Genomic DNA, 15,950 nt, shown 5'->3' on the forward strand with positions numbered 1-15,950 from the left:
ATGTAGCCACAGGAGTTGAAATCAGTAGGTTAAAATGGCATTTTATGCTCATGTGTGCTGTAGCACTATCCACAACAGTCAAGATATGGAATCAACCTAGGTGCCCACTGACAAGGTGAATGGATAAAGAAAATTACTTACATACACTCAGCCAAAATGAGAGTGAAATTCTGTCATTTCAGCAATACGGATGAACCATGGATGACCCTATGAGAACTGAAATAAGTCAGGAACAGAAAGACAAATATCATTTGTTCTCACTTCCATGTGGAATTTAAAAAGTTGACCTTAAAGAAGCAGAGGCTAGGACAGTGGTTCCCAAATCCTGGGAAGGGTGTGGAGAAGGAAGATAGGGAGGGATGGCTAATGGGCGTGAGGGTGCAGATGGTTAGGAGGAACAGCTTCTAATGGTCTACAGCAGAGTAGGATAACTGTGGTTGGTGACAATTAACTGAATATTTCAAAGAGCTAATGGAGAGGATTTTGATTGTGCCCAATACAAAGAAATATCTGGTTTAATAGATGTCATTTGCACTGATCTGATCATTAAACATTGTATATGTATATTGAAATGTTACACTATACCTAATAAGAATGTACAATTACTTTGTGTCAATTAAAATTTTTAAAAAATATATAAATAACATGTGCAACAGAGATATTTTTAACCAAACTCTCATATATGTTTATTCTTGTTGAACAATTTCAAAAGAAGGAACTTCCATAGTTGACATGGGTATCAATAAGACTGGAAAAAGAGTTGATGTTAACTGGATAGTCTTGCTTTATATGACACATTGATAAAGGAATGTGTTAAAAATGTATTGTAAAACCCACCTTTTTTTTTTAGGTTTTATCTGCTTATGCTCATATTTATCTCACAGAAGCCATAGATTTTTTCCCCTTCCTTTACCCCATTATAATGTAAAAGTATCCTGGTTTCCTGGTATAGTCCTCATAATAATATCTGCCCTATTGAACTCTGAGCCAGTTTCTGCAATCCGTTTTTCACAAATGGTAAACATTAACAAGAAGTTTCAAATAAAAGCAGGCCAGGGCCATGCAAGCGCAGCCACTTGACTGGTTTCTAGTGGAGCTGGGTGTAACGATGACCTGCTGTGAGGGATGGACGTCCTGCAATGGATTCTGCCTGCTTGTGCTACTTCTGCTGGGAGTCACTCTCAATGCAATACCTCTGGTTGTCAACTTAGTTGAGGAAGAGCAACCCTTTCAAAACCCCATCTCTTGCTTTGAGAGGTGGTTCCCAGGAATTATAGGAGCAGGTTTGATGGTAAGTAATAATTATTTTACTTGATTTGGAGAAGGGCCTGTGCACTGTTACCAAACTCCCAGACTCTCTTTGAGCCTTGAAATTACAAGTTAGGAGCAATGTTATGGTATTAATCTATATTGATAAACAGTGAATAATAGTAATTTAAAGAGAGTAACCTACGTGGTATGGGCTAATGAACTCAGGAAACCAAAAATACACGGGTAAAAGTTAGTTGGGTTATTGGCTATCACATCTCTCCAGATGTCGAGTGGCTCTTCCAACCTTTATAGTGGGAAGGACCTTTTACTTTCATTCCTGCTACTTTCTTTTGCCTTAGACCAGTTTCTCGGCCTTCACTAATAGGATTAGGAAGTGTCTCAGTAGGAATGACAAGAAACATTCCCGTGCACCTGACTCTCCTGGATGATGGCGATTGTGAGGCAGGAAGGTAGCATTGTCTGTGTCTGATGAGCTTTCCACCAAAGAATATGGACTTGAAATCCTGGGTCTGTGGTCTCAAGGACGTTGACTCAGCTACAACGTAGATACCAGAACTTCAGCCTGTGAACAGGTCTGCCTTTGCTGGAATCTGCAGCAGAGCAACACAGTTCAGAACTCCTCAATGTACCCGACCATGAATCACTTGAGGCACTTGCAACAGATTCATAGGCTTTCTTGTGGGAATTCTGATGCAGTATGCCTGGGTAGGACCCACTGGCGTATGAAATGTTCTTTCCAGTTCTGGCAGAATATCACAGCTACAATTCCATCTCCAACAGACCCCCATGAGCACAACGTTTATCCTATGGTTTTGCTTCCACGCTTGTAAAACATGAGTGTGGATGTTGAGGTTGGAAATTTACCATCCAGGAGGCTTGCTGCTGTTTGTTATTCCACTTGCCTGTACCTCAGGGAGTCTAGTTAGTGCCAGAGAAAAGAGGTTGTGTATGAATGTATCTGTGTGTGTATGTGAGAGAGAGAGCGAGCGAGCGAGCGAGCAAGCACTGCAAGGACTGATACCAGTGTTGTAGAGATAACAAACATGAGATGATTTTTAAGAAATTTGCTTCTGAACGTATCCCTAGACTTATATGAAAGCACCCTTAGGTCATATATATTGAAGTTTGGACACAACTTTGTACTTTGGCTGGTACACAGGACCTGAGGCCACTCTGGCATCAAAAAGTCATTTCAGGAGGCATTCTCCAAAGGCTGATGGCTCCTTTCCCGTCACCATCACACGAAATCTATTCACCTGTTTTAGGAAGAAAGCTCACAGGAAAAGCGGGTAGCAAGTTTTGAGCATTGCTTCAAATTGCCATGAATGCTCCCTTCCGGACTGAGAGAACACACATTGCTCAACAATGTGAAGCAACTGTGAATCCTTCTGTCTGCTTTCTCTCCTTGTAAAGGCTTCTTTCTGCTTGAGTAATGGTGTGAGCTTCCTCTCCATCTGTTTATACCACAAGCCGGGAGCAGGTGGCTGAGTACAACTTAACACTGGCAATTTCTGGAAAGCTCCTTTCTGGTCCTGAGTTAAGATCGCCCATTTACAGTAACTCCTGTGGTTTTAAATCTACGTTGGCACTGCCACAATCCCTGTGAAAAACTTCTTAATTCTTACTAGCATTACGGGAGCCTGAGGTGGAGATGGCACATACCTGCATTCCTGGTATTCTTTTTGGGAAGGCTAGGGAGGTGGGTGAGGAGAGAGAGAGAGAGAGAGAGATGGAGTACAGGGGTGGGGGTGTAAATCTGTTACTTATCGATCATCTGCTAAGTACTAATTACTGGGCTCATTCCTTACACCGTTATCTCATTTAAGCCGCATGATCATCTAGGCAGATACCATCATTTGTACTTTGCAGCTCAGCAAACAGAAGGGTAGGCAGGTTAACAAGGTCGCACAGTGGGTATGAAATGTAATTCCAGGTTTATCTGACTCCAAAGCTTTTTAGAAAAGATTTATTTATTTGAAAAGCTGAGTTAGAGATAGAAAGAAAGAGGGAGAGAGAGAGAGAGAGAAAGAATTTTCCATTTGCTGGTTCACTCCCTGCAACAGTCAGGGCTTGGCCAGTCTGAAGCTGCGAGCCAGCAACTCCATCCGGGTCTCCCACCTGGGTGGCAGAAGCCCAAGCACCACTGCTTTTCCAGGCCATTAGCAGGGAGCTGGATTGGAAGTAGAGCAGCCAAGACAATCAGCGCCCATTGGGATGGCAGCGTCTCAGGTTAGCCGGCTGTGCCACAGCGTCGGCCCTCTGAAGCTGTTTTCCACAAGTGTTCATACCATAGTCCTCAACACCCATCCCGGGTTGACAGACACAATCAATAATTTAATCCATGAATTTTCCCAGGAAACTGAGCTGTAAACAAGTTTTATACACTTGTGAAACAGTTTCAGAGCCGGGACTTCCTCATGCTGCAGCCAAATGTACTTTATTGCCCTCAATAAATATTAACGAGAGATAGTGATACCAGGTGATCCCTGTTAGTCCGCAACACAGCAGTACAGGGGCTCAGCCTACAGGTGTTTGTATGTGATCCTCAGCTATATTTAGAATATTGAAGATGACCTTTTCCAGAGGGCACTACGTCCTCTGTAACATCCATCAAAACGCTGCCTAGTTCTGAATACTGAATTGTCAATATGCTTACAAGTACACAGAAAAGTTTATTAAAATACTCGGCCTGTCATAAGCGCTTTGGCCATCATTATTGAAATCTTTCCAAAATTGCTGTAGCATTTCAAATTGGTATTGCTTCAAAGAGATGGGATTTTACAGGAAGTAGCTAATAATATGAAGTTCATTATTGATTACTTCAATACTTTCATTTTACGGTTTTATGATTTACCCAAAACAGATAAGAACTGTTTCATCTTTTGAAACCATGTCTGAAAGTAAAAATATTGTGTAATTAATTATTTTTATTCTGCTTAATGGGAAAATCAATACAGATGCTATTTGTTCAAATATTTTAAAAAGGGCGTGAAATGTTTCTTTGCAAAATAGAAACAGAAGGGGCATTTTATTATATAGGAAGTTAATTGCAGACCTGAGTTTAATTATTATATAACAGTAATTCATCAAAGTCAATTATTAAGGTCTTAACAGAGAATACATTGTTGAAAGTTGAATATATTAGGCGATATCATGTATAACAAAGAATTGCAAAAATCAGTGTTTATGTTTATGATGAACTATTATGGCTTTGTGTGTTACTCTCATTTTCAAGTACTTAGAGACTTCCCAAAAGCCTGAATTATATCACAGAGGTTTTAGCTGCCTAAAGCTCTTCTGTACATCATTTGAAAATGTTATGGTTTCTAAAATTGGGTGAAAGTATAAGTTTCTGCAAGGAAAAACAAACAATATCATTTTTCTATATAAAAACAAAAGATTTGCAAGATTTAATTTCATAAAAATTTGAAGTTTTTTTTTTTCTTTGCATTTCATTTGAAAGGCAGAGATAATGAGAGCAAGAGAGTGAGAGAGAGAGAGAGAGAGAGAGACTTTTTACATCCACTGGTCCACTTCCCAAATGCACACAACAGCCAGGAGCTGGAACTCATCTACGCTCTTGTGTGGGTGGCGAGGGCCCAAATACTTGAGCCAACACTTGTTGCTTCCCAGGAACCTGGACGGGAAGTGGAGTAATAGGGACTAGAACCAGGCACTCTGATATGGGATGCAACCGTCTGGAGCAGTGACTTAACAGCTGCACCAAACTTTGTCTCTGATATTACAAAAACTATCATGCATTCAAATTGCTTAGGACTCAAAGTGAAAGAGCATTCTCCTAACTACCTATTTGAGCAGGCAACTACTTGGATGACTCATAATTCAGATACATGAATACACACACTTTCACATTCTAGTGGCCACCACTGAAAATTCATACAATTTTCAAAGTTCTGAATGGGTGAAACGACTGAAATCCATTGAATGACCAAACTCTCTATAAAGGTGGAATAAAGATTTGCTAACAGGGGCTAGAGTTGTGGTGCGGCAGACTGAGACACTGCTTGTGACGCCAGACCCCGTGCCAGAATGCCCTTTGAGACCCAGCTACTCCGCTTAAACCCAGCTACTTTGCTCACAATCCAGCTTCCTGCTAATGCACCAGGGAAGGCAGCATAAGGTGGCCCAAGAACTTGGACCCCTGCTGCTCATGTAGGAGAATAGAATGGAGCTCCTGGCTCCTGGCTTTGGACTGGCCCGGCCCTGGCTGTTGTGACCATTTAGGGAGTGAACCTCTGCACTGAAGATCCTTCTCTGCAACTCTTTCAAATAAATAAATAAATCTTAAAAAGAAACAGATTTGTTAATACATCATGAATTCAGCTGGCTGTTAGTGTTACTTTATAAAACCCCTTTGCAAGGGAACCATAAAACAAACATCTCTGAAGTGAAGCAATTCTAAAGAGAGTAGAATTCACACCAATAAGGACATGGAATGATTTATGCATGTCAGTTGTAATTGAATGTTGCTTTACTTTCTTTTGAAAGATTTATTAATTTTCTACAGCAGTGGTTGGCAAAATTGTGGTGTAACGAGCCCAATCGTGACTATGTTAGGCTTTGTAAGCCATTCTCTCGCACAACTATTCAACTCCACTCTTGGTGTGCAAAAGCAGCCACAGACAATATGTAAACGAATGGGCACGACTGTGTTTCTTTTCAATAAAACTTTGTTCACAACAAAGAGGTGATGGGCTCTAGTTTTCAAGTTCCTGTTTCTGGACGATGGTTCTGTAAGCTCAGGAGGCAGTATAGCTGATAGGTACAACAAAAACTTGGTGTTTGTTTCCTGACACCCATCTGGGTGCAAAAATTTCTTCCCCCTTTTCTTCTGTGCTTTCAGCTATGCCCTGTGGTGGCTGGTGGCCATATACACGTGTGGCCCTGAATCACAAGGGTGTTTGTGCCCACGGTGATATGTAAATAGGGACACGGAGTCAGTACAAGGATAGATGAGGTAAAGCTCTTTAGGAAAACTGCCTTGTAGGCAGAGTAAATGGTAAGAACAGTGGTAGACGTGGCCTTGGAGAAACCGAGGAGGGAAGGAGCAGGTTGAAGGACGATGAGATGAGCCAGGGAGCTGGTGCAGAGACGAGAGGGACAAACTATTCAGGACTAGAAGAGAATGCTTAAGAGTTGTGGGATGGTGGCAAAGCCTCAGCTCTGGAACCTGAGGGCCCCCCTTTGAGTACCAGGTTACTCAAACTTTGTGTGCCTCAGTTTTCTCTGTATAAAATGGGATGAAAACTGCACCTACCTCATAGGATAATTGTGAGGATGGAATGAACTAGAGCATGCAAATTATCTCTGCAGTGCCCTGTCATTAGAGCCAGGAGACAAGAGCAAGGGAGAGGAGGCTACTCAAAGACAGCTGGGCAGAGATGGCAAACACACACACACACACACACACACACACCTAGGGCCAACATTTCTCAAGTGGAAGGAAGTAGTTAACACCTTACTGGCCAAGGATAAACTCCTTGCTGTAAGACTTTCTGGTCATAGCTGCTGAGAATACAATATCATTTCTTTACAGCTTTCCCTCAACACAGAAATGCAATAAAGATTTCTGTACATCAGCGTAAAAGGAGATCATTTCATATCATGGATACAGGAGCAGAAAGCAGAACGGGAAACAAAAAAAATAAACTTCAAATATAAGCCATGGGCGGGGAGGAAGGGGGTACTCATGAGATGATAGTGACCTTGGAAGAAGAAAGTTAGGTGAGTGGGAGGGGGGTGGCGGCAGAATTACCTGCTCCCAAGTTCTGGGCAAACAAAACCATCATTTTCTTCTACGGAGGCTTGCCAGACTAATACATATAGTTAGTAAAAATTGAGCAAATGGCTGCTCTAAAGAGAGAGAGATAGGGATACAACAAGGGAGAGAGAGCGAAGGAGAGGGGGAGGGAGAGAGGAGAGTGAGCTGTGGATGATGCAACCAACTCTTTCAGAAACATTCTTCCCAAAATTATTCATCCATGAGTCATCTTGATTAAAATCCCATTCTCTGTAGATGACAAAAAGGAAAAGTAAGAATGTAGATGGAAGACTTTTGAGCCTCAGCCCCACCCTTTTGGCCTTTGTGGTTTTAAATGGGGTCACCGGGTTCTCAAGATAGAGGATGTTGCCAAATTCTCTTTTTGTCCCTTGAGCCTTGACTTCCAACAACTGGTGGTAAATGCCAGGCGATTTCTGCTGTTTCTTCTGATGGGAACTAATACTACTCCTTTCCTGTTGCAATTTCTAGGCCATTCCAGCAACAACAATGTCCTTGGCTGCGAGGAAAAGAGCATGCTGCAACAACAGAACCGGAGTGAGTATGGAGAAATCGCTTGGGAGCGGAAGTGCACAGGGCTGTGACACCTCAGCAGTCACCCCGAGTCATCAGCGTCCACCCAATCACAGGAGGGCTTTGCAGGCAGGGCCAGTCTCAGAAATGTGATTTAGGATTACGTGACAACAGGCCAAGTGAGAAGGCATTGGTTTTCCTCCATGCAAATTTAGCTTTGCAGCTGGCCCTCACTGCTTTCCTGCATCTTCCGTTCAGCAGTCTAAGGATTTTCAGAGAGAGATTCAGAAGTCACACCCAGAGCTGGGATCAGCTGCACGCTACTCAAACATGTGCTAGTTTCATGGTGTGTATGAAACACTCTGGGAAAATGTATCCTCACTTCTGATTCATACGAAACCCTGGTCTTCTGGGATCAGAATAATAATTATCCTATGCAGTCAAATTAAAGGAGGCATCAGTTATTTTTTCCCATTTAACACCTACCTGAAATGTACAAGGTAGTAACTAAGCTTAAAATAAATTCTCATTAACCTAAGTGTCATTCTGCTTGGAACACTTTTCTTTTTTTCTAAGTAGAGCCTTTTTAAAAATATTTATTTATTTATTTAAAAGGCAGAGTGACATAGAGAGCAGGAGGGGGGAAGGAGAGGGAGAGAGAGAGGGAGAGGGGGAAGAGAGAGAGAGAGAGAGAGAGAGAGAGAGAGAGAGAGAGAGAGTATCTTCCATCCACTGGTTCACTCACCAAATGACAGCAACAGCCAGTGCTGTGCCAGGCCAAAGCAAGATCCAGGAGCTTCCTCTGGGTCTCCCATGTGAGTGGCAGGGGCCCAAATACTTGGACCATCCACCATATCTTTCCCAGGTGCATTAGTAGGGAGCTGGATTGGAAGTGGAGCAGCCAGAACTTGAACCAGCACCCATATGGGATGCTGACGTCACAGGTAGAGGCTCAACACACTTTGACACAACACCAGCCTCTGGAACACTTTCAAATATACTATTTCATTTAATTCTCTCAAAACCCTTCAGTGGGAAACACTAAAATCTTTGTTTCCTTGACCAAGAAACTGATGTTCCGAGAAAGCAAAAACTTAGCATACCACAGCTTGTGAGTGGATTCGGATCCAAATGCAGCAGACTCCCAAATTCCCAGTCTTTCCACTATTTATATCATGGACATTACTATTAAGCAACTATAGCTGCTATATTTTCCTTGGAACGAGTGGTACATCAATAACCAGCAGTCACAGTAAATGTGCTTGGCAGAGCTTGACATTTTACAGCAATGTTTCTTGATTGCATTGAAACATAAGAATCATCTGGGGAGATTAACAGAAATCCCAGTGCTTGGGTGGCCCCAGACATTCTGCATCAGTATTTTTCAACAGCACCCTCTCCCCGCTCCAAGTGACACTAATGTGCTGCCAAGGGTGAGGACCACTGCTTAGAAGGGAACATCCATTATAGTCAGAAAATTCTTGTGTTTTCAGTTACCATTTTCCAACATTTGGCCTTTATGTAGGATTACAAGAATCACTTGCCGTACACTTTGGTCTACCTCTGTTCCTGTTACACTGTAGTATTTAATAAAAAATGGTTTTTGGTTTCCTTTCCCTGCCCTTTCTTTATAAACTGTGATCAGTTGGAGTTTGACTGTGGATGACTTCTCTGAAGGCTCAGAGAAGAAATGGAACTAAAAGATAAGTTTACTTGAGAGCAAGAACGATTTTTAAATGCAGGTGTGCTTTTTTTCATAATACACATTATGAACTTTGAAGACCCCATGTGTGCTATACTCACAAGATTCTTTTGAGAGGTATCCTATTTCTGAATCCCTGAACTCAAAAAATAGCAGAACATTTACATAGGTTTTTCTCTCAAATTGCGTTTTCACTAACAATCTTTTTCCCTCTGTTCATACCCTTTCATGAAAATTAAATCATCTTTTCAATGATCACTTTGCTTTCTGCCCCTTTGAAGGTGCCACCAAGTGAGAATAACCAAGTCGCTTCTCATGCAGGTGTCAGGGTTAACTCACTAGGAGCTCTTGCTCCCCTATCCCTACCTTAAAAGTAACTCGAAGTCATGCTTCTGCAAGATTAGAGCTCATCTCGTGTTGAGGGCTACCGAGAGCTCTGGAGTGCCAAGGGAGTACTAGATGATACTGCTCATGCTCTCCTAACAAGTATTTAACCCAAACTGCCCATTTATGTGGAGTAGATGTTCTAAAACACTGTTAGCCACTTTTCTCAAGTGAGCAGCCAGGTGAGGACTAGAGTCTAAGGCGCGTCTGGGATCTGTAAGTCTAGGGAAGACAAAAGCATTGCAAGAGTGACAAAGGTTAGATCTTGGGAGCGTGGGAAAGGGACCATCAAGCTTGTTGCCTATTTCAGTGGCTCCTTGCTTCTTCAACGTTTTTCCGACTTTTATTCCATTCCTCAACACAAAGTGGTTTTGCTGAATTGTTTAAACAAACTTGAGAGGAACCATGTTCTGCATCCAGACCCCTTCACAGTGAGAAATCAGACACAGTAGATGAAAAGTAAACAGAGTAGCACTCCTTGATGAGTAAATTTAAGTAGCTTGCACAGCTCCCAGCAGAGTGGAGCAATCAGGATCTGAATTAGACTCCAAATCCCTCATTTCATGCTCCCAACTGGAAGAAGCACAGTGCAGTGATTCCGGGTGTGAGAGCCTGACAACTTTGCCAATCTCCTCAAACTGCAGTTTTCTCATTCGTAAAATGAGAATTATAGTATCTAACTCTGCCGCTTTATTCTACTGACTCCTTAAAGCTGAGAACACAACATGACTCCTCCAGGAAATGCCACGCTGTTCCACCAAGGGAAAAGGAAAGGTGCTCCCATGCTTCCTTACTCATTTTGAAACAATCAGAATTGTCACCGACCGCTAACTTCACTGGAACATAGAGCTGCTTTTTAGAAAGATCACACACACATTTGCATTTCGTTTGCTATGCCGAACTCCATGTTTTTTTCCTGCTTTGGTGGCTGACTCATAAAATCAGATGTTTACAATCCTTTCCTCTAAAACTGTTGCAATTTTAGTGCCCAGCCTTTATCCCAAAGGGTGCTTGACGTCTGGAGACAGTTTTGGTCAACACACAAGGCTACACAAGGCTGGGGAGAGGATGATGCTTGGATCTAGGGGTAGAGAACAGGGTTGCTGCTAAACATCCACATCGCATGGGAAAGGCCCTGCCAGCAAAATGCCCAAATGACAGTGGTGCTGAGGTTGAGAAATCCTGTTCGACACCAGGCTGTTGATTGGTCACTGCAGGATGCTGGCTAGTGATCACCTGGAGGACAAGGACTAGATGCAGATGAGAGACTTGGCCCTTTAGATATCAGACAACCAGGCTGGCATTCTGGCACAGCAGGTTAAACCTCTGCTTTTGATGCCAGCATCTTGTGCCAGTTCCAGTCCCAGCTGCTGTACTTCCAGGCAAGATCAGGTGTGTTCAGGGTGTTATGACCTAGCTGCTCTGCTTCCAATCCAGCTCCCTGCTAATGCACCCTGGAAAGCCACAGAATATAGACCAAGTATTTGGGCTCCTGTCACCCATGTGGGACAACAGGATGGAGCTCCAGGCTCCTGGTTTCAGACTGGCTCAGCCCCAGCCATTGTGGCCACCTGGGGAGTGAACCAGCAGAAGGAAGATCTCTTTCTCTGCTTTCCAAATTAAATACACCTCCAAAAAGAGAGATCATATACTAGAATGTGAGTGGGTAAGGTTTAGTTGAGGTTCCATGAAGTAGGAGGTACACAAAATAGGGAGGAGGAAACAGATCTCAATGATCAGATGAAACTGACCACGCTCAGGAATAGAGAATTTCTCACAGTGGTGAACCCAACCATCTTGGCCTGAGTGCAATCCAATGACAGAGACTTTGATTTCTGCCTTCTTTTACAATTCACACCTAATGAAACTGTGACCTTGGGCCAGCGCTGTGGCTCACTTGGTTAATCCTCCACCTGCAGCACCGGCATCCCATATGGGTGCCAGGTTCTAGTACCGGTTGCTCCTCTTCCAGTCCAGCTCTTGGCTGTGGCCTGGGAGGGCAGCGGAGGATGGCCCAAATGCATGGGCCCCTGCACCTGCATGGGAGACCAGGAGGAAGCATCTGGCTCCTGGCTTTGGATCGGCGCAGCGCCAGCAGTAGAGGCCATTTGGGGAGTGAACCAACGGAAGGAAGACCTTTCTGTCTCTGTCTCCAACTCTCAAAAAACAAACAAACAAACCTGTGACCTTAAGATCTAAGATTTGAGGTTGACTGGATTATAAAAGACTGTACCTGCTGCTGAAACTTGAAACACACCACAACCACAAAACACTTGCCAGTGACTCTACTTTACTTTCCAGATGTTTCTTTCATCACTTTTCAATGTAATCACCATCATTGGGGCTGTGTACTGCACATTGGTATCGCTCCAGGCTCTCTCAGAAGGACCTCTCATTTGTAACTATCAAGGCAACAGTACTGTCACTTGTGAATTCTCACTGAGAAATTTAAGGTAAGTAACTGATTTTCCTTGCCTTGTTTTGCACAGCTGCAGCTAGTTAAATTAGAAGAGTGGCACTACACAGTGCCATGTTTTTCTTTGATGAAACCACTGGGACAAACATTCTTAGGGATTTAGCACAAGAACCTCAATGGGCACAACCTCACTTTAAAATGAAGGAAGCACTACATTCAGAATGGCTATGGTCTTGTTTAAAACAATTAGTTGATCTCAGATGGTTTCTGCTTGTCTTTAAAAAAAAAAAAAACAACTATGGTGAACCATGTGTCATGTATATGTATATAAAAAACTTCTGGAAATGCACCGCAGAAACTTAACTTTCATTACTGGAGAATGGTAATGGGGGATCCCCTGGGGGAGTGAAGGGAATACTCAAATGTTTTATTTTTTTGAGAGGCAGAGTGACAGAGAGAGGGAGAGACAGAGAAAGGCCCTCCATCTGCTGGTTCACTCCTCAAATGGCTGCAATGGCTGGAGCTGGGCAGATCTGAAGCCAGAGCCAGAAGCCAGGAGCTTCTTCTGGGCCTCCCACATGGTGTGGGAGCTCAAGCACTTGGGCCATCTTCCACTGCTTTCCCAAGCCTTTAGCAGGGAGCTGGATTAGAAGTAGAGCTGCTGGGCCTTGGACCAGTGCCCATATGGAGTAACTGCATCACAGGCAGAGGCTTCGTGTACTACCTTGTAGCACCAGCTCCAGGAATAATTACTTTCTACATTTCTGAACAAATTAATTTTGAAAATTATGATCATTTATTGCTTTATACTTAAAAATTAATAAAAACATAGATCTTTGTGTGTAGGCCCTGAAAGAAATAAAGCAGCCAATCAATTTATGCAGATACACTCTAAAAGTACTGGAAGACTGCCATTAAGAAAAGATTTGTCCTGAAATAAGAAATAACACTGAAACTACACGGCTTACTGTGTTCTTTTATGAGAGCTCTATGCCTGGATCTAGGCTTACTTTGTAAAACTGGAAGAAAAGAACAACTTACTGCATTTAATACATGGGCCACTCAGGAATACAACTAGATTTTACTTCTGGAGTTACATGAGAAAAATTGTTCCCCTCCTTCTCTCTCACCTTGCTATGTTAAAAATGAAAAATCTCAAGATTTGTATAGGACTGTTGTGAATAAAAACCCAAAGAAATTCTCTTTACTAATAGATTTGAATAAGAACATCAGAGATTTCAAATATAGATGGTGTATGTATTCCACCTCATAGAGTGACAGTTGCCTCCAATGTACCAGGCGGCAGGTTAAGCCTGGCAGGTAACAGTACTCAGGTATTCCAAGTCTATCTGGGGAGATAGCAAAAGGTAGCAGGCAGTTACAACACAGTGATCCTATGCGTGCTGCAAGTTTCATTAAGTGACCCTATTCCACATGCTGGAAACACTGCTGTTTTCCTCAGCTGAATGACAGCTGTTGGTGTCCAGGAATGCAAGCTCCCTGAACACTCCACCTTACTCTATAACAAGGATAAGAAAAATAGACAGGCTGGGTGTAAATGTGCTTCACTTCTAGAATCCTGTTAGAACAGGTGCAAACCACTTTCATCACATTTAAAAGGCCTTTAGCGAGCCACAGCTCTACATCTGGCTTAGGAGCTAACGCACTGGATACTGAAGTTCTGCACTAAGAATTGAGCTCCCTGAACAGGGGAGCGCCTTTATTTTGTTTTCATTTCTTGTAGAAGAGCCCCTACCTAGATAGCTTGAACCTTGTGAAATGTTGACAAACAACCATGTCTGAGACAGCGGACCAGCAATTTCATACAGTGCAATCTCAGATGCACCACAGAAATGCCGGTTGAGTGATGGGACACATCATGAATCAAAGTTGTAGGACTATTACACAGACGCACTCAAAAAACCTCATCTGCATTACAGTTTTGGGCACAATATTTCAAAAAAATGCTCTGCTTCCCAACACTTGTTTATTCCCCGGACACAATGCTGCGCTCCTCTGATGTTCAGGGATGCTCCAGAAAATCTCACTTCTGTTGTTTTCCAGCAACATTCATCTAGAATCCTTCAGTCTCCAGTGGTTCCGGAATGACTCTTGTGTACCTCCTGCTAGTTCTGCAAACTCCATTAACGGCAACATAGCAAATGGCTGGGGAAACCATGGCCTCCACTTCAATTCCATTGAAAACAAACACAGGATTCTCCACCTCTCAGTATTTGTAGGTCTACTGTCTGTTGGAATCCTTGAGCTCCTGTTTGGAGCCAGTCAGATTGTCATTGGCTTCCTTGGCTGTCTGTGTGGAGTCTCTAAGAGAAGAAGTCAAATTGTGTAGATTTATAGTAATACAATGAAGTATCAGTACTTTGAAAAATTGGAAAATCACATTTAAAATACACCAAGTCCAATAATGGGACATTATCTAGAAAACTGTCAGTCCTGTTACCTCAAAAAAGTCATCTGAGAGATGATTTAAAAAAATACATCTTTCATATATAAATCATGTTGTAAATGCGTAACACTTCCATAAGGAAAGGAAAAATCAAGAGTCAACTTTGGGGAGAAGTAAACAGAAGCTTTCAAACGGTTTTGTATCTCTGTTCTTCTAGCTCTGAGTATTCTTGTGTGTGGAGAAACAGAGAGGGAGGAGGGGGGTGAGGAGGAACACAAGGCATCCCGGAGGTGAAAGCATGGAACCTTTTCACTGCATTTCTATTCACTTGAAAAAGTAAATACGTGAGATGATGCAACCAAGTCTTTAGACCAATTCCTCACTTGCGGGGGCGGGGGAGAGGAAACAGACAAGGTGGGACAGTGAAAAGAACAGCCTGTTTTCAACAACAAAATATTACAGGACGGTGAGTTGGGTTCACGGAAGTGTTCTGGATTAAGAGGAGATGTATTTTAACACATTATGCAGGCCTTGTTAGGGAAAATTGGAAACATGTGCAAGAACTGGATTAGAGAACATTACAGAATTTTTGTTAATTTGATTAAGTTTGATAATGGTTTTATGGTCACACAGGCAGATATTCTTGTGTTTTTTTTTTTTTAAGAAATGTATGTATATATTTTAAAAATGTCATGTTTTCAAAATGCTTTGACCAATAAAAGGAAACAACAGAAAAGTCTTCATTGTTATATTCAGGTGATTACCATATAGCATTCATTATATTTTTCTATTATCCTATGTTTACATTTTTCATAGTAATTAAAAATACCTAGAAAAAAATAAGTCGCCAAAAGCTGATTTAAAATAACATATGGTGTATCTAGCATATTAAAATGCTATAAACAAGCAAAGCTAAAAATCTGGTTTTCTGAATACAACCATTCCTGCATTTTAATTTAAAAAATTAAGGTTCTAGAAGTAATTTATAATACCTCTATTACAGCTGCCCAAATGAATTAGTAGCATCAAGAACTTATAAGCCTTGGTTCTGAACCCATTTACCACATAAAGGCATTCTTCCTAAACACCTTTTTATCCTTGAGGTCTCATTTAAATATTTCCAACTTTAGGAAGCCTTCCCAGTGTGCACGGCCCCAATAAACAAAGTTAGCACATATGTGCACCACATTATCCTATTACAGTGTAACATGTTTTTATGCATATATCACTATAGTCATTAAGGGGACAGCCATGCCCTTATCATCCATGTACTCATCAGCCCTTTCCCTCTTCACACCCTTGGCAAGGCCTCTCCTTTTCCCATGCCCAGCCTGCACCTCCTATATTTCTGGTTGAGTCCTCTTTGTTCTTCAGACTTCCCACAAATACGGTTTTTTCTGAGAGGTCACTCCTAGGCACCTAATGGAAACTAGGTTTTTTTTTTAACATGCTTTCG

The 15,950-nt window shown here is 42.2% G+C and overlaps 1 protein-coding gene across 1 annotated transcript; it reads left to right on the top strand.

The window, feature by feature from the left end:
* The first annotated feature begins 1,059 nt into the window (after positions 1-1,059).
* On the top strand, positions 1,060-14,577 carry TM4SF20 (transmembrane 4 L six family member 20). The gene is made up of 4 exons (XM_002712513.5): positions 1,060-1,291; positions 7,544-7,609; positions 11,973-12,124; positions 14,152-14,577. Exons 1-4 carry the CDS (start codon positions 1,061-1,063, stop codon positions 14,435-14,437), a joined length of 735 nt encoding a protein of 244 aa, XP_002712559.5. The 5' UTR covers position 1,060; the 3' UTR covers positions 14,438-14,577.
* Positions 14,578-15,950: the final 1,373 nt, after the last annotated feature.

This window comes from Oryctolagus cuniculus, chromosome 3 (genome assembly GCF_964237555.1).
Source record: "Oryctolagus cuniculus chromosome 3, mOryCun1.1, whole genome shotgun sequence".
NCBI classification, from domain to species: domain Eukaryota; kingdom Metazoa; phylum Chordata; class Mammalia; order Lagomorpha; family Leporidae; genus Oryctolagus; species Oryctolagus cuniculus.

Excerpts from the sequence above, each read along its gene's own strand:
- TM4SF20 (XM_002712513.5), top strand. The coding sequence starts at position 1,061 with ATGCAAGCGCAGCCACTTGACTGGTTTCTAGTGGAGCTGGGTGTAACG. Across the intron at positions 1,292-7,543 it reads TTATAGGAGCAGGTTTGATG|GCCATTCCAGCAACAACAAT; the intron begins GTAAGTAATAAT and ends TGCAATTTCTAG. Across the intron at positions 12,125-14,151 it reads TTCTCACTGAGAAATTTAAG|CAACATTCATCTAGAATCCT; the intron begins GTAAGTAACTGA and ends GTTGTTTTCCAG.